At 47.3% G+C, this 18,154-nt stretch overlaps 2 protein-coding genes across 3 annotated transcripts; both read right to left on the bottom strand.

The window, feature by feature from the left end:
• Positions 1 to 1,175: 1,175 nt before the first annotated feature.
• LOC134035255 (probable G-protein coupled receptor 141) lies at positions 1,176 to 2,276 on the bottom strand. The gene is made up of 2 exons (XM_062480209.1): positions 1,339 to 2,276; positions 1,176 to 1,192 (listed from the first exon to the last, which is right to left on the bottom strand). Exon 1 carries the CDS (start codon positions 2,243 to 2,245, stop codon positions 1,370 to 1,372), a length of 876 nt encoding a protein of 291 aa, XP_062336193.1. The 5' UTR covers positions 2,246 to 2,276; the 3' UTR covers positions 1,176 to 1,192; positions 1,339 to 1,369.
• A 3,276-nt stretch (positions 2,277 to 5,552) lies between these two features.
• pign (phosphatidylinositol glycan anchor biosynthesis, class N) lies at positions 5,553 to 18,153 on the bottom strand. Of its 2 annotated transcripts, XM_062479076.1 has the most exons (30): positions 17,504 to 18,153; positions 17,304 to 17,368; positions 16,898 to 17,149; positions 16,519 to 16,640; positions 16,301 to 16,399; positions 16,118 to 16,224; positions 15,833 to 15,957; positions 15,004 to 15,134; positions 14,490 to 14,609; positions 13,796 to 13,836; positions 13,569 to 13,628; positions 13,040 to 13,132; positions 12,835 to 12,890; positions 12,615 to 12,693; positions 12,235 to 12,417; positions 11,915 to 12,054; positions 11,575 to 11,674; positions 11,256 to 11,348; positions 11,089 to 11,180; positions 10,697 to 10,802; positions 10,513 to 10,621; positions 10,322 to 10,424; positions 9,945 to 10,047; positions 8,986 to 9,072; positions 8,334 to 8,389; positions 7,824 to 7,899; positions 7,120 to 7,193; positions 6,404 to 6,446; positions 6,231 to 6,283; positions 5,553 to 5,864 (listed from the first exon to the last, which is right to left on the bottom strand). In XM_062479076.1, the coding sequence occupies exons 3-30, from the start codon at positions 17,122 to 17,124 to the stop codon at positions 5,741 to 5,743; spliced, it is 2,802 nt and encodes a 933-aa protein (XP_062335060.1). In that variant the 5' UTR covers positions 17,125 to 17,149; positions 17,304 to 17,368; positions 17,504 to 18,153; the 3' UTR covers positions 5,553 to 5,740. The 2 variants fall into 2 exon arrangements, with proteins under 2 accessions (XP_062335060.1, XP_062335059.1); XM_062479075.1 differs by lacking the exon at positions 17,304 to 17,368.
• Position 18,154: the final 1 nt, after the last annotated feature.

The following is an 18,154-nucleotide window of genomic DNA, read 5'->3' as shown; positions in this document are numbered from 1 at the left end:
ACTATGGTGGACATAACTTCTAGCTTGGTGAAGACCGTGTGAGGGTGGAAAAGCTAATGTTTCACGTAAAAAAGGTTAAATAGTAACAGTGTGGACATTTATTTACCTTTACATTTGGAAATGTAGCCGATTAAAGGCTATTGCCATAATTATTTTACAGACTGGAGACGAGAAAGTTTGTCTCAAGATGCCTATGGGGGGGTTTTTCGAAGAAAAAAAAGAGGTCAAATTAGTTATTTTACATCAGACGCTAGGTATGATAAGGGCCATTTTAATTTGTAATTTCCATAAGTCACCAGGAGATGGTGCTGTTTTACCATTCATGATGTCTGGGAGCATTTTGTAACGTGAGAAAAACAAACATATTGCAACATTGCATACAAGCGGTCAATATTTCCCAACCTCATTTCGGATTTCCTTCAGGACCATGTTCTCAACAATGCAACCTGACGAAAACTCGACATTGTTCTGTTTTCTCTGTTGTACATCTGTTCATTTAGGATCATCTTAATCATTTACCGATTACCCAAAAGAGTCTTTCCAGTTGCACATTTGATTTACATTTATTCATTTAGCAGACGCTTTTATCCAAAGCGACTTCCAAGAGAGAGCTTTACAAAAGTCAATGATCATAAACAACGAGATAGCCCCAAAAACATTGCGGTGAGGCAAAACATGAGCATACATTGTGAAAAGCAAATAAGTGCCAATTCCCATTTTTCATAATCCATAATCATTCTCCATCTTCATAATTACAACAGTGTGATGTTTTTTCAACAACAATTCCACCATTGGGGGGCCAGACAGGAGAAGATCAGAGTTAGTTGTTATTCCTCACGGACAGCAGGGACGGACATTTTTGTAAAGTCGCAAGCAGGAGCAAAACGCACAGTGGATGTCATCTTACTGGACTAACTCAGTCCACCATCCCTTTTTAACAGGTTCTACAACCAACCTGGTAGCACGCTGTTTCGTGCTACACATAATAATAATAAATATAATAATAAAACGCCTCATCCATCACCACCTCCTCTATCCATCACCTCCACCCTCATCCATCACCTCCTCCTCTATCCATCACCTCCACCCTCATCCATCACCTCCTCTATCCATCACCTCCACCCTCATCCATCACCTCCTCCTCTATCCATCACCTCCACCCTCATCCATCACCTCCTCTATCCATCACCTCCTCTATCCATCACCTCCACCCTCATCCATCACCTCCTCCTCTATCCATCACCTCCACCCTCATCCATCACCTCCTCCTCTATCCATCACCTCCACCCTCATCCATCACCTCCTCCTCTATCCATCACCTCCACCCTCATCCATCACCTCCTCTATCCATCACCTCCACCCTCATCCATCACCTCCTCCAACACAACAGGAAGATGAGCATATCGACGCAGCTCAGAGCGGTGAGGGTGAGGAACAGCTCGTTGACCTCCTCCAGATGCAGGTGTTCCAGGTAGTACAGGCGGAACAGCTGGTAGGGTACGAAGCACACCATGAGGACAAGGATGAAGAGGAGACTCTTCATCTGGGCGTTGAGCTGCTGCTGGACCAGGCCATCCTGACCTTTCTTCCTGAGGAGCACCAACAGGATGTGGACCTGGAGACCCATCAGCGTGAAGGCCGTCACGCAGATCACAGAGATCACCATGTAGTTGAACACCTTCACCCCTGCGTTCTCCATCCGATTGGCGAAATGGAAGCACTGCTTGGAGTCCTTGGTCCCCTTCTGGTGGCCGTAGAACTGGAGCACGAGGGGCACGACGACCAGGAAGATGACCCACACGGCCAGGCTGGCTAGGAAGGCGTGCATGTTCCGGTAGAAACGCGCGTTGTTCTCCTTGCCGTAGTGCGACCAGATGCGGAGCACGATGATGACGGTGTAGAACACAAAGCTCAGGTACATGTGACAGTGGATCATCCCGCTCACCGCGTTGCAGGCCTGCAGGCCCATCTCCCAGGTGCCCACAGCATAGTAGTGTAGTCTGAAGGGCACGGTCAGCAGGAAGAGGCTGTGAGCGATGGTGAGGTTCATCACGGCGATGGTGATGACGGACTTGCTTGACTTGAAGGTGCGGACCATTAGGATCCCTCCGACGCCGCCCAACAGCATGATGGTGGAGTAGATGACGGTGAGCGCTTGGCGGTGTCCACACTTGGCAAACGGCTTGACCATTGTGGACAGGGTGACGGTGGGGATGGTGGTGTTGTTAGCAGAGATATACTCCATTTTAGTACGAAATGAGGAGGAGGAAAACGGAAACCTTTAGAACAGAGGGAGAGAGAGATGAAGATGCATGCTGTCTCAGTGTAGTGGGGTATGGCATGGACATTTATTCATTTATGGTTTTCATGTTGATTGATACCCAAACATGTGATGTGGGATGAGTCGAGGCATTTCAACACAGCTCCAGGAAGACACATTGGGCTGATAAACATATGTAATCACTTGCTTGAAGGGAACACTAAACTGGTTTGATAGGAGTGTAATTTGTTTGAAAGATCTAGGTTGTTTTATGGAACAGTTCAGCTCTAAACATGTCAAGTTAACTAGAGGTGACAGAATATTGGACTATATTGCAACCAAGGTTACACGTGAGAAACAGCTGGTGACACCTCTAGAACTGAAACCTAAACCATCTGTACTAGGATCTATTTCCGTAAAAGAGTATGCAGTTTGAAACGTACCTTAAGATTTGTAGTTGTGGGGTTGAAGAACTGCAGAGTTGAGGACTGCATCAGATCTTCGTGACAGAGTGTGCAGTGGAGAGAGGGAGACTCCTCTGTGCTGCATTCAACTGGTTTTTGATGTATGTGATCGCGGACAAACGGTGGTGTGACTTTAGTTTCCGTTGGTTTGTAGTTTGTCTGGAAGAGAAACAGAGAGGGAGGGGGCGATTGCATGTGTGTGTGCTTCCTCTGTGTGTGTTTGTGTGTGTTTGTGTATGGTTGTGTGTGTGCTCATCATGTGGTCCTATGCATATCAGAGAGGAAGGAAGAGAGGAGAGAGAAATATCACAAACCTTATGACACCTAACCCACAAAGTTGTGTGTAGATGCACTCCAAAGAGCATCTTTCAAACATGGCACTGGAACATGTCGGATGTTTTGAGATCCTTTTTGATAACAGCTCCATGTACTTAAGTTGGTGAACACTAACAAGGCAGTAATATCGTTGTTGTAAATGCGGTGAAGTTTGTAGCTCATTACTGTCTTCACTGGAAGGGATCCGGGAGAGAGGACGAGGGAGAGAGGGCGAGGACGAGGGAGAGAGGGAGAGAGGGCGAGGACGAGGGAGAGAGGACGAGGGAGAGAGGGCGAGGACGAGGGAGAGAGGACGAGGGAGAGAGGGCGAGCGACAGAGGGAGAGAGGGCGAGGGACAGAGGGCGAGGGAGAGAGAGAGAGGGAGAGCGACAGAGGGAGAGAGGGCGAGCGACAGAGGGAGAGAGGGCGAGGGACAGAGGGCGAGGGAGAGAGGGCGAGAGGGACAGAGGGCGAGGGAGAGAGGGCGAGAGGGAGAGAGGACGAGGGAGAGAGGGCGAGGGAGAGAGGGAGAGAGGACGAGGGAGAGAGTATAAAGGATAATGGATAAACACCATCATACCAAGGATCATACCACCATGCCATGGATGAATACCAAATGAAATTAAAAGGATAAAAACTCAACCACAGTTGATAAAATGTGCTCATCATGTGGCCCTATGCATATCAGAGAGGAAGGAAGAGAGGAGAGAGAAATATCACAAACTTTATGACACCTAACCCACAAAGTTGTGTGTAGATGCACTCCAAAGAGCATCTTTCAAACATGGCACTGGAACATGTCAGATGTTTTGAGATCCTTTTTGATAACAGCTCCATGTACTTAAGTTGGTGAACACTAACAAGGCAGTAATATCGTTGTTGTAAATGCGGTGAAGTTTGTAGCTCATTACTGTCTTCACTGGAAGGGATCAGGGAGAGAGGACGAGGGAGAGAGGAAGAGAGGGCGAGGGAGAGAGGGCGAGGACGAGGGAGAGAGGACGAGGGAGAGAGGGCGAGGACGAGGGAGAGAGGACGAGGGAGAGAGGACGAGGGAGAGAGGGCGAGGACGAGGGAGAGAGGCAGAGGGAGAGAGTATAAAGGATAATGGATAAACACCATCATACCAAGGATCATACCACCATGCCATGGATGAATACCAAATGAAATTAAAAGGATAAAAACTCAACCACAGTTGATAAAATATATCAGGGATGAAGGATGAAGCCCAAGGCGTGGCGACTCAGAGCTGCTGTAGGACTCTAAAGTAACGCTGTCTGTCCCTGGTGGACTGGCAGGAGGTTAAGCAGGAAGTGGTGATATTGGAGGATAGAAATGAAGAGATGTGAAGAATTAAAGTTGCTGTAAAGCAAATTCCATGATTTGCTTTTCAGTACATCAGTGTGAAATGAGTTGCTGAAAGCATGTGCAAAGCTCAAAAACTTTGTCGCACTGAAATGTGGAGTTAGACCGTTGAACAGTTTCTCACCCGTTTTCAGCTCAGGTTTTGTTTAGGTGGGGCAAAACCCAACCTATCTACGTCACAGCCACCTATCTACGTCAGATCAGACGGTTTATATAACCTGCATTCTGTTACTCAGCTGGTGCGATGTCAAGACAAAGTCATTAACTCATAAAACACTGAGAGTGCAGGTAGGTCTTTTCTGATATCTGCAATTGATTTAGCTAGTTGATGCTTTTGTTGCTAAATTCAATCAATAAGAGGGGACGGAGATTCAGCTCCTTAATTTTCTTACAATTTCAAAGCCTAATTTAACATACCAAAAACATACTTGTTTTTTTTCATTAGAATTCGGATGGATAGTTAACACATTCTTCTGCGGTGTGATGAACTTAAAACTCATTTTAAATTCTGCTATACAGTCACTTTCAACCCCTCCATTGAAGGCCAACACGCTCTGGCTAATGTCCAGTCACCCTTGAGTGCTAATAAGCTGGTGCTCACAGAGTCCATGTTTTTATTTGACTTCATCTAAATAGTCTCGTTCCGGAAACACGTCTCTACCATGCTGGTGCTGGATGGATGACTGGTGAACTAAAGACCAGCTGAGATCAACATGTTTATTTTAAACTCATTAACAATAAAGTCAACCCACAATATTCCCTTTCGAGTATAAAACTAGTTCCATCATAATACAATTGCAGAGGTACAAAACCACAGCAATATAATACACCACCCAGTTTTATTCTGGTACCAAAAGTATCTCAAAATACAGTTTTACTGCTTCATAAATTGAGCTGTTTACTCAGATAACCCTTTCCAAAACACACCACCCAGCTAGAATCATCTCCAATCATCAAGTCCCTTATATTTGGCAAACCATTACTATGGAAATACAACTGACTATATGATACACAGTCAAATATTTAAGAACAGTATCTTCAGCTCTTCATATCAACTGAATACCTAATTAGACAGCTTTAATGTACCATAGAAACACAGCAACATTATGATCAGTGCTCATTTTAATAGGTTCGGCCTCCAGTGTTGTGGGTAACATCTGTGCACCAACAAACATAAATCCATCGTGTGTATAGTACTATACAGTTATACTATGGTTGAGTATTTATCGTAATAAATAAATATTATTTCAAATAAAACACGGCTTGAGATATGAATGCTTCACACACATCCGTCCAAACACGTGCATGCACCCCCCCACACACACACACCATAGTGATTCAGGGGAAGTGCATCTTGCGTCTCCTCCACAGATAGACTCTCCTGGAGGTGAGGACTCGCGTCACCACACTGAGCAGCATCAGGAAGATGGTCATGGACATCACGATGACGTAGTGGCTGATGCTGAGGAAGGAAGAGCACCAGGGTTAAGATGAGGACCGGAGACCTGCCCCTGCACTGCTGGGGTGGAGGTGAGAGGTGGTGGAGGTGAGGTGAGGGTGTAGGGTGGTGATGTTTTGGGGTGGTAGGGCTGATGTGAAGGGGTGCTGGGTGGTGTGTACGGGCTGGAGGAGGTGAGGGGTGGTGGAGGTGAGGGGTGGGTGTAGGGTGGTGATGTTGTGGAGTGGTAGGGATGATGTGAAGGGGTGCTGGGTGGTGTGTACGGGCTGGAGGAGGTGAGGGGTGGTGGGAGAGAAAGAGGACATGCTAATCCAAATGCTTGTGAAGGGATGGAAAACAAACACAGCCTTGCAGAGGCACGTGACGTACCTGGTGCCGATGTCCAACCAGCTTCCGTAGTCCTGAACCAGGAAGAAGAAATGCTGCGGGCGACAGGAGAGAGGGATGAAGAGGAGGTAAGCAACACTACAACCCTCCCTCTCAAACTCCCTCCCTCCTCTCCCCTCCCTCCTCTCCCCCTCCCCCCCAGATCATGATCTCACCAGGGCCATCAGGTCTGAGATGACGAGCACGATGAGGATGAGGCTGCAGACCAGGGTGAGAAACAAGAAACAGGAAACCACAATGAGACCATCTGGTTGAGGTGTTTTAGTACTGGAATAGGTCAGACCTGTGACAGGTTAGCAGGCCTGAAGAACACCTAGCTCTAGTAGAGATTCTCCACAGAGAGTACTTCTAGAATACATAGAGGAATGACTGGTGTTGGAGGAGGGGGGAGGGCGAGGGCGGCGGAGAGAGTAGGAGGAGGGGTGGGGATAGAGGGTGGAGGCTGTGTGTTCAGGGTGACAGGGAGGTGGAGGGTGTGTTCAGGGAGGTGGCAGGGTGTGTTCAGGGAGGTGGAGGGTGTGTTCAGGGAGGTGGAGGGTGTGTTCAGGGAGGTGGAGGGTGTGTTCAGGGAGGTGGAGGGTGTGTTCAGGGAGGTGGAGGGTGTGTTCAGGGAGGTGGAGGGTGTGTTCAGGGAGGTGGAGGGTGTGTTCAGGGAGGTGGCAGGGTGTGTTCAGGGAGGTGGAGGGTGTGTTCAGGGAGGTGGCAGGGTGTGTTCAGGGAGGTGGAGGGTGTGTTCAGGGAGGTGGCAGGGTGTGTTCAGGGAGGTGGAGGGTGTGTTCAGGGAGGTGGAGGGTGTGTTCAGGGAGGTGGAGGGTGTGTTCAGGGAGGTGGAGGGTGTGTTCAGGGAGGTGGAGGGTGTGTTCATGGTTACCTTCTGGATGACAGCTGGGTGGCTACCTGGATGCTCTCAAAGCTGCACATCACCACTATGAAGGGAATGATGACCTAGAAGGACAAGAGAGAAGCCTTTCTTCTGACCTGTCCTCAGACTGTTACCACAGTCCTACTTTCCTCCTACTTTTATTAGTTATTTTATTGTAGAATCTTGGTTTAGTAAATTTGAGTCTATTGAGATTATTTGACTTGCTAATTTTACTTTGTCTAGGTCAGAGTTGGCGAACTCTGATAGCGTACAAGAACTCTGGTCGCGTGAAGTATTTAAACAAATATGTAAAACAATCTGTATTCTTGATCTGAGGCAAAGGATCTATTAACAGAGAATACGGCCCATACTCTTGACCTGGGGAAAGGATCTGTTAACAGAGTGTATGGTTTTATATATACAGACCAGGGGTGAACCAAATGTATATGTTACTTTTAAGATGCATGTTTAAAGTTGTTTTCTCTCTTGAACAGAGATCTTATTGGGATTTGTATTTTTTGTTTGAATTCGAAGTTTGAAAGTCTTACTTACTTACTTACTTACAGGACCTACGTGTGTGTGTGTGTGTGCTGTTGTCCCCACAAGACCCACAAACAAAGCCGGTAGCCACTTCTTGTGTGACTGTTTGCAACTATCAGCTGAAATAGTTTTACTGGAAGCTGTGTGTGTGTGTCTGTGTGATGACAAAGTACCTTCCACATCATTAGTCCTCCCATGATGAAAGGGTTGAAAACCGTGACAAAGCAGTACACAGAGGCTGGGTCAAAACTAGAGAGAGAGACATAGAGAGACATAGAGAGACAGACAGAAGGAAGGAAGGAAGCAAAAATAGGGAAACGAACATTGGTCTGCTGTTTTGTACCCAAGAATCAGGATCTGTTACTGGACAGGGCCTAAAATGTGCCTCTTACACACACACACACACACACACACACACACACACACACACACACACACACACACACACACACACACACACACACACACACACACACACACACACACACACACACACACACACACACACACACACACACACACACACACACACACACACACACACGTGTCTAGTAAACTGTTACACAGCCTAGCTGTATCCTTGTTGAAAATGGTTTAAATTCTAAACAAACAAATGTGAAGCTGAGAAATCTTTCTCCCTTTAAGGTGTCAACCCTCCTGCACTTGTATTAACAGCCTCCTACCTGTTAATAGAAGCAATGTTTCCTGTCCCGAAGAATGCAGTGATGATGAAAAACACCTGTAGAGCCCGAGTCAAGGACCAATCACCTCCTGATACAACCACCCCCCACCCAATTCACCCTAATAAATTTTAGTCTGTACCGTTGGGGAAGTCTGAAAATCAAGTATTTCATTGCCAATAACTCTGTTAATGTGCACATGAAAATGAACTTGAAAGTTGACCTTGCGCTTCTGTCATGGCGATCAAACCCACAGTGGTAGTATTCCTTTTACAGTTACCCAGAACTACCTCTGTCAGCACAGAAACCCTCCAAAACCCCTACTTCCTTCCTTCCAAAAAGACTTGTGTTGGTGGATGTGTGTGTGTGTGTGTGTGTGTGTGTGTGTGCTCCCTACTGCCCCCCTGAGGTGGTTTGTGTTTATGACGGTGACCAGGGGGACCAGGGAGACCAGGGAGACCAGGGGGACCAGAGGGACCAGGGGGACCAGGGGGACCAGGGGGACCAGGGGGACCAGAGGGACCAGGGGGACCAGGGGGACCAGGGGGACCAGAGGGACCAGAGGGACCAGGGAGACCAGGGGGACCAGGGGGACCAGAGGGACCAGAGGGACCAGGGAGACCAGGGGGACCAGGGGGACCAGAAGGAAGGATACAAAGAAGTAGGACCTTCGGATGTCGTCTAACTTCAGCTGTCTGATCTTGGTGATGTCCACGCTGTCAGAGAAGTCAATACCGGACAGCTGCAGAACAAACACAAACATCTGCTCTTTAGTGAACGGCTAGTGTGTGTCCAGATGGTATCACTACCCCTGTGACCCCAAATCTGTGATCCACCTCGCGGTCACAGAATGACCTTGGCCATTTATGCAGAGGAAAAAAACTGATTACCAGAACACACCAGAGTGGTTTGATGCTTTGGGCCAGGTGTGATGTGATCTTAAATTATGGATTTAAAGGTTTCAAATATTAACTATAGACTGCTAGAAATATGTTAAGAGCAGAACCAATGAATGTCAATAATAATAACCAGCATAGATAACTAGCAGTATAGACAGCATAGATAACTAGCAGTATAGACAACTAGCAGTATAGACAGCATAGATAACTAGCAGTATAGACAACTAGCAGTATAGACAGCATAGATAACTAGCAGTATAGACAACTAGCAGTATAGACAGCATAGATAACTAGCAGTATAGACAGCATAGATAACTAGCAGTATAGACAACTAGCAGTATAGACAGCATAGATAACTAGCAGTATAGACAGCATAGATAACTGCATGTATCCAGTATAGACAGGAGACAGTTGCTGAGTCACCACGCTTCCTTGCAGCAGAGCAGCTGCATATTGAAATGACTCGCAGTGTTAAAAACGTAATTATCCTCTAAGTAATTATCTCGTAATTATCCTTGTATTATTTTATATGTACATGTATATATGGTTCAAAAGTCTGACAAAAACGAGTAAAATGCATTAGTAAAATTTGAAAGTAATACAAATCCGTCATGAAAATGATATCAGCTTAAGAATTTTCGCAAAAAGTTGACTTTGGCGTCTTGTGTGTGTGTGTGCGTGCGTGTGTGCGTGTGTGTGTGCGTGTGCCTCGTACTTCCTGTCTCCCAGTGACTCCCTGAGAATGCATGGCCTCCTGCTCCATGTTGATCCACACGAACATCAACCAGGACAGCACTGGGGGGAACAGAGCCTCATACCTGCAGACGCACAGAGACAGAGATGAGGAGGAGCTGGGTGGAGGTGAGAGAGAGAGAGAGAGAGAGAGAGAGAGAGAGAGAGCGAGAGCGAGAGCGAGAGCGAGAGCGAGAGCGAGAGCGAGAGCGAGAGCGAGAGCGAGAGAGAGAGAGAGAGAGAGAGAGAGAGAGCGAGAGAGAGAGAGAGAGAGAGAACCCTGTGCTGAGGAGGAGGTAGGTGAAGGTGAGAGAGAGAGCGAGAGAGAGAGCGAGAGAGAGAGCGAGAGCGAGAGAGTACCCTGTGCTGAGGAGGAGGTAGGTGGAGGTGAGGGAGAGGAGGATGCTGAGAAGCCTCTGGAACAGACGGGTGGAGCTGAGCAGAGGGACCAGCAGCGAGGAGCCTGGAGAGGACAGAGACTGTTCTGATCACACACACACACACACACTGGAGGCAATCACACACACACACACACACACACACACACTTGCCTAACGTGGCCCAGCTGATGATCTGGTTGCTGAGAGGAAGTCCCTGTTTGTGCTGCAGGCTGGAGTGTGTGAGTGTGGGAACACACGCGCACACTGCCACATGGACCATCTACACACACACAACAACAGTACTGGTGAGTAGAGCCACACACACACACACACACACTCCAGTTGTGCTCCTAACCTGGGAGAGGAGGAGCTGGAGGTGACCACACAGCAGGGGCGTGCGTCGCCGTGACGACCACACGTAGCAGGCGGAGGTGAAGAGGGTGAGGCCGCCCGCACAGGTACTGGAGGAACATACGTTACCATGACGACACGTCACACACACACACACACACCCCTGCTGACGTCGTCTGAGAGTTTGCGGGTTCTCACCTTTCGGTTTATATTCAGTAAGACTAGAGAACACAGGTCATTATTCATGATCAATGTCAGATCAGAATCAGGACGTGAGTGTGTGTGTGTGTGTGTGAGGATGTGTGTGTGTGTGTGTGTGAGAGTGTATGTGTGTGTGTGAGAGTATGTGTGTGTGAGTGAGAGAGTGTGTGTGTGTGAGGATGTCGAGGAACTCACACCACATGGACGTTGGCCTCTCTCCCCACCACAGGCATCATGGGAACAGCAGACATAGCCAGACATCCCAGGACCCAGCAGATGCTGTGGAACTGCACCGCCACAGGAAGGGTTACCCAACCAGACATGACTAATCAATCCCGCTCCATCTCTCTGTGCTGGCTTACCTTGGCCTGAGTGTAGAGTCCAGACAGGAAGGGCCAGACAGAGAACACCAGCAGCCCGAGGGTCAGCATGGCGCGATGGAAGAAACTCACCACCTGGGGGCGACAGTGACACACTCAAACGTCAGCTCCGAGGGTCTGTGGTCATTTTTATCCCGCTCACATTTCTCATGTCAATGCCTTCACTAACCTACAGTCAATTCAAGGACATACAAAGCTTCATGATGGATACTTTTTAAAGATAGATTCAGCATTATTAAGTACCTTTGACTTAAACTGGATGCAACTGGAATCACAGCTCGTATTGATTCATGATACCTACCAACAGCTCTATTCCGAATGTGACCAGCACAAAATAACCGAGACATTTCCAGAGAGGAAGAGATGGAGCAGAGCGGAGCAGGTCCATTAAGGTCCCACACCTGAAACACACCACAAAACACACACCTGAAACACACCACAAAACACACACCACAAAACACACACCTGAAACACACCACAAAACCACATCGTCATTATGGGAATACAAAAAAGTCTGGTTTTTCTATTTAGATGCTGATTAAAATATCAATATCAATAAGAAATGAAGCAATGTAGCTTGTGTGTGTGTGTGTGTGTGTGTGTGTGTGTGTGTGTGTGTGTGTGTGTGTGTGTGGACCCACTCTCTGAGGACAGAGTACCACACAGGCACAGGCAGGAGGCAGTAGATGTAGTAGGTGAGCGGGCTCCTCTGGAGCAGGAGGAAGACCCCTATGAGCAGGGTGACACACACACACACCCAGACCAGGGCACGGCCTGACTTCTGCAACACACACACTAATTAGTGATACTTGCAAACGTTTTTTTTTTAAAGAAACTTTTGATAAAATATTTTTTCAAAATTGTAGAAACTTTTTTTAAACCTTTAGAAACTTTTTTCCCCACAACATAAAAAAAAAAATGTTAGTTGCAAGCCCTGCACACACACACACTGATTCCTGACCTGGTTTGGTCGAGTGGGTGGTCTCCTGAGACTGGTGTGGGTCTTCAGAATCAGAAGAACTACATATGAGGTCCAGCCTACAAATCCCAGCACCACACTGCAACCCAGGAAGAACCTGTCATAGGTGTGATAGTACACCAGCCCCTCCAAAGCACTGGAGATTAGAGACCTGCACAGAGAGATCTGGATAGACAGAGAGAGAAACTAAAACAGAAATTTCTCATGAACTGTCCCCCAGAGACGACCAGTATATGATCTACTAGGACGTAGATCTTCTAAGCCAGACCAAGTCTGCAGATCTAGGATGTAGACCTAGTGTATGGTTGTGTGGTGCTGTCTGGGCAGGGCAGTGGAGGTCAGTGAAGCGTGTCTCGACTCACTGCCTCCTCAAACTTCTCCAGCTGGATCAGAACCCGGGCCTGGCCAATCAGCTCGGCCTGTCTGGATTCAGTCAGCAACCTGCCGTAGGAAACACGGGTTAAAACACAGGTAAGAAACTACAGCGGTTAAGGCTTAAAACACAGGTAAGAAACTACAGTACTCAAGGTTTGAAACACAGCTAAGGTAAAACCCTGGCCTCACAAGTCTAGTTTTACTCACTGGTACGGCGTGAAGAGAAAGGGGAGTGTGGTGTTCTTTTTCTGAGCCATCTTCACCTGGAGAGAGGAGCATATGGAAGCAGTACAATAACAAGACATGCATGGATGAATGCTGATACATGAATAGGTGACCTTCCAGAACCTTCCGATGGAATAACACTTTAACGTATTTGTGTTGCAGATGGAGAAAGGAACGTGAACTCCACCTTGAACTGCTCCAGTATCTGGATGGAGTTAGCGTACATGCTCTCTGCCTTGAAGTGGTCGCTGTTGTTAAGGTAGAGGAGAGGCAGTTCTCCCTATGAGGAAGCACAGCACGCATCACGTTCCAGAGCTGGTGAAGCAACAATCTTCCAGTTTCAAGTGTCAGGTTTAGTTTCACAAGTACTTGTGGAACTAAAGAGCGATTTATCCTCCTTCTTTTATCCTGCTCCTTTTTTTTGCTCCTCTTTTTCCTCTCCACAGTTTACTGACAGTCTGAATCTAAACCTATCATAAATAAGTCATTATCTTATATGAGCAACTATTCCTAGTGCTGTGTTCACACCAAACGCAAAGCACATTTTTTGCGCGCCGGGATTACATGTAAAGTCAATGCAAACACGCAAAAAATTTCACCATAATGGGTTTCTACCAAACTCATGACGTATCACCAGTGTCTAGACACAACGTTGACAGACTGACTATGACAGAGCATGCTGAAGTTTAAGTACGTGTTCTGAGACGCATACTCACCACTGAGTTGAGAGGAATGGGGACTCCGATGAGAGATGCCATCAGGGGAGCAATATCCGCCTGTACACGCACACACACAAACACGGACAGAGCTTACTTGTCATTCTCAGATATACTGGGGTCTAGAGATGTCAGCACGACTGTTACATCATCACTAAGTGCCAGTCTGAGAGGCAGTGACATCATCAGAAAGCCCCAGAGTAAGGGGGAATAGAGCAGCGTCTCACCTGATTGACATCAACCCTGCGAAGGCCCTCCAGTTTCCACTCTGACCCAGACGAAAGAAAAAGCCAGGTTACTAACATTTTATTTATTTAACACTTTTATCTAAAGCGACATTCAAATTGTAGAAAATCAAGGATCAAGAGTGCACAGTATTTCAATTGAAGGAACTGTCCGTATTTTATCAGGCACAATGAAACAATAACATCTTAACTACAATATGACATAGTATAGTCCAAGTAAGTGCTACATAGTCATGACTAAACCCACGGTATAAGAGCAGGAGAGATCCCAGCAAACATTCCAGGTAAAGTGCTACTCTCTGTAAGATCCCTTACCTCGCAAGAATCCATCTGTGTAGCCACTCTCTGTAAGATCCTGTACCTCGCAAGCATCCATCTGTGTAGCCACTTTCTGTAAGATCCTGTACCTCGCAAGCATCCATCTGTGTAGCTACTCTCTGTAAGATCCTGTACCTCGCAAGCATCCATCTGTGTAGCCACTTTCTGTAAGATCCTGTACCTCGCAAGCATCCATCTGTGTAGCTACTCTCTGTAAGATCCTGTACCTCGCAAGCATCCATCTGTGTAGCCACTTTCTGTAAGATCCTGTACCTCGCAAGCATCCATCTGTGTAGCTACTCTCTGTAAGAAACTGTACCTCGCAAGCATCCAGCTTTGTAGCTACTCTGAAACGTACCTTGCAGGTATCCGTCTGTGTACTGCTGGGGGTCAGTTACTCTCTGGGCAGAGTTAAGCCCCGCCCCCCATGCCACCAGTGGGGTCAGGGTCTCAGAGGGGTGTCCTGCACCGTGTGAGCCTGATAAAGCACACACACAGTTCATACACCAACTTATAGCTTGACAGATGGTTTAAATATCTGATGTACACACACACCCCAGTTAGTCATGCCATGATCAGAGCTGAACACTGTGCATGTACACACACACACACACACACACACACACACACACACACACACACCCCAGTTAGTCATGCCATGATCAGAGCTGAACACTGTGCATGTACACACACACACACACCCCAGTTAGTCATGCCATGATCAGAGCTGAACACTGTGCATGTACACACACACACACCCCAGTTAGTCATGCCATGATCAGAGCTGAACACTGCATGTACACACACACCCCAGTTAGTCATGCCATGATCAGAGCTGAACACTGCATGTACACACGCACACACACACACACCCCAGTTAGTCATGCCATGATCAGACGTGAACACGTAGGCTGTTCTTCCGTCGTTATTGAAGAACTCGTCAAACAGTGTAACCAGCTCCGCCACGCCAGCATCCACAAGTGCTATGTTCTCCAGATATTCCCTGGAGACAAACAAATAAAAAAAAGATAAACAAACAAAACTACCTCTGAGAAAGGGGGGTGTTTTACAAACAAGTAAACATGACACAAGAGCTATAACGTTTCTGTCACAATGTACACGTGAGCTCTGAGGTTTCTGTGGTGATCGACACGTGAGCGATAAGGTTTCTGTGGTGATCGACACGTGAGCGATAAGGTTTCTGTGGTGATCGACACGTGAGCGATAAGGTTTCTGTGGTGATTGACACGTGAGCGATAAGGTTTCTGTGGTGATTGACACGTGAGCGATAAGGTTTCTGTGGTGATCGACACGTGAGCGATAAGGTTTCTGTGGTGATTGACACGTGAGCGATAAGGTTTCTGTGGTGATCGAGCGGGAGTCAGGTGGCTGAGCGGTTAGGAAATTGGGCTAGTAATCAGAAGGTTGCTTGTTCGATTCCCGGCCGTGCCAAATGACGTTGTGTCCTTGGGCAAGGCACTTCACCCTACTTGCCTCGGGGGAATGTCCCTGTACTTACTGTAAGTCGCTCTGGATAAGAGCGTCTGCTAAATGTAAATGTGAGCGATGAGGTTTCTGTGGTGATCGACACGTGAGCGATGAGGTTTCTGTGGTGATCGACACGTGAGCGATGAGGTTTCTGTGGTGATCGACACGTGAGCTGTAATGTTCCTGTGGGTGTCCACAGGGTTTCCCACTCACTTGGACATGGGTCTGTGAGCGTGCCCGTTGGTGTCGATTCCCAGCAGATGCAGGAAGAAGACGTTCTGGTCTTCCTGGAGCATGGTCTTCAGAGTGCTGTTTATCCTAGCAGACTGGAAGAAGGCCTGGAGACCAGAGAGATGGTTCGCTTGGTGAGTTCACGTTATCGGAAAGTGGATGTCACTTCATTGCTCCACTAAACCATCACACTCAATAGGTACTGAACAATACACACACATAACAGTCCTTGAATGAAGGCTCTGGAGACAGTGATGTCATATGTACCTTGACTTGGTCAAACACCCAGGTGTCTAACCTAGAGGCATCCGTGGAGGCAAAGTCCTCATTCTCCGCAGGGTACGTGTGTGTGTACACGTGCTCCCCACTGGCACCTGCAGGGGGCAGAGAGTTACACACACCACACCTTCCCTGGGACTTAGTAAGGTGCGTGTGTGTGTGTGCGTGTACCTTTAGCAAACATAGGAAGGATGTCTGGACTGCCCCAGCTCCAGGTGTGCCTGCTCTCGTTGAACACAGAGTCAAACTCAACTGGGTTCTCCTTCCAGCCTGAACATTAAAACACACACACACACATTAATGGACGTATGGGCAATAAACCACACATTACACATACAAGATTAACCAATCACCCATACATGTGTACGCTCACACACACACACACTGACCTTTAGCCACAGCGCTAACATCTTCGTAAAATCCAGCGATCATGGCCACATGTCCAGGCCGAGACTCTGTGGGCACATGGGTGTGTGACACACCCCAACTCCCTCTCCGCTCCACAACACTCCTGAACACACACCGTACCAGGCACAGAGGAGTCACAGAGTCACAGTCAGCAAACTCACAAAACTCAGTCAGCAGTGACAGAACACTAACTGCTAACAAACACCCCTTCTCACATACACACACACACACCTCCACACACACAAACTCCCCTTGACACACACACCCCTCCACACACACACACAAGGCTTCTTCCACATTTCTTCCACATACACACACAGTTCCTTCCACATACACACGCACACAAACACACAAGCTGACCTTAAGTAAGGTGCCCTGGATGAACCGTTGTCGAGGGGTAAGTAGAGGCTGTCAGCCCTGAGACCATCTGCCACCACCAGGACCAGGCGTGAGGCCGGGGGGGGCAGGGGCACAGACTGGGGGGTCATTCCGTGGACCAGGGGGGATGTGAAGTAAATGTCAAAGATGGAGATGAAGAAGACTACATGGACCAGGAGCCCCACCAGGAAAAAGGTGATCACCCTCATGGTGGCAAACGATGCTGTGCCAGTGCTGGGGGTGGGAGAGAGGGAGAGTGGGAGAGAGGGAGGAAAGGATGACAAGATGGATCGTAACTTCAGATGATCATGGACCGCGGTTCTAACAGTGTTTCAGTGGATGGTGCCACTGCCAAGGAACTGTATATGTATTGTAGGCGACTGCACACTTCTCGTTGTAAGAGGCATATCGTCCGACATTCTATTTTCTTCGTTTTTCTCATTTTAGAAGGTGCTGTAGCAGGAGCGTGCATATACATTTGAATATGGACAAGTAGATCATATTGTTCGGCCATACAGACAATCATTAAACAGACAAAGCCACATAGATGCTGAAGAGAGACATACATAGAAATGGTCTTACTCTTACCTCTCTCCGTCTCTGTGATTTAGATACAACCATACAAGCAGCTGGCGGTCCGGTCGTTTGTTATCGACAATGAATGAGACCAGTATCAGGTCATTCAGCACACTTGCTGAAGTTTAACTAAGCAACTCTACAGATTTTTCCCAGGCAACTATAAAAAAGACGCACTTACACAACTGTATAAAATAAGGACACTAACAGTACTAATCTACGACGCCCACGCAATGTGCTTTTACAAAATCAGTCTGTCTTTAAGCAGCTTAAGATAATTGAAGAAATCAGTCTCTACAGTTCCACTTCCTTGTTGTTAGTTTGACGTCTGAACTTTACACTCAATGAATTGTGGGTATTGTAGTTCAATGTATAGACTAGACACCTACTTTCTTTGAGGATCAACATGCATCTGCAAATTATATTGGTTTATTATAAGTTTACTACCTATTGATCGTTTCAAGCAAAATATGGTGTATCGTCATCACTGGGAGAATTCATAAAATTACTTTAATCTCTTTGCCGTTGAGTTGTGCTCTCTTCAGTAGTAGGACTAGTGTTAGCTGTCAAAATCTGCCCTGCCCTGTTTTAGTCCCAGTTTCTGTCTTATCCAATCAAATCCTTTAAAAGATACAAGGAAGGCGGGCGTTGGAATGCCATTCC

This window comes from Osmerus eperlanus, chromosome 15 (assembly GCF_963692335.1).
Source record: "Osmerus eperlanus chromosome 15, fOsmEpe2.1, whole genome shotgun sequence".
Taxonomy (NCBI): Eukaryota; Metazoa; Chordata; class Actinopteri; order Osmeriformes; family Osmeridae; genus Osmerus; species Osmerus eperlanus.
This window is presented reverse-complemented; position numbering and strand designations above follow the sequence as displayed.

What these genes read in the sequence shown, in the direction of transcription:
- LOC134035255 (XM_062480209.1), bottom strand. Translation starts at nt 2,245, where the DNA reads ATGGAGTATATCTCTGCTAACAACACCACCATCCCCACCGTCACCCTG.
- pign (XM_062479076.1), bottom strand. Translation starts at nt 17,124, where the DNA reads ATGAGGGTGATCACCTTTTTCCTGGTGGGGCTCCTGGTCCATGTAGTC. An exon ending in GGGTGTTTGACCAAGTCAAG is followed by an intron (nt 15,958 to 16,117) that starts GTACATATGACA and finishes TCTGGTCTCCAG; the next exon opens with GCCTTCTTCCAGTCTGCTAG. An exon ending in TGGTTGGACATCGGCACCAG is followed by an intron (nt 5,865 to 6,230) that starts GTACGTCACGTG and finishes TTCCTTCCTCAG; the next exon opens with CATCAGCCACTACGTCATCG.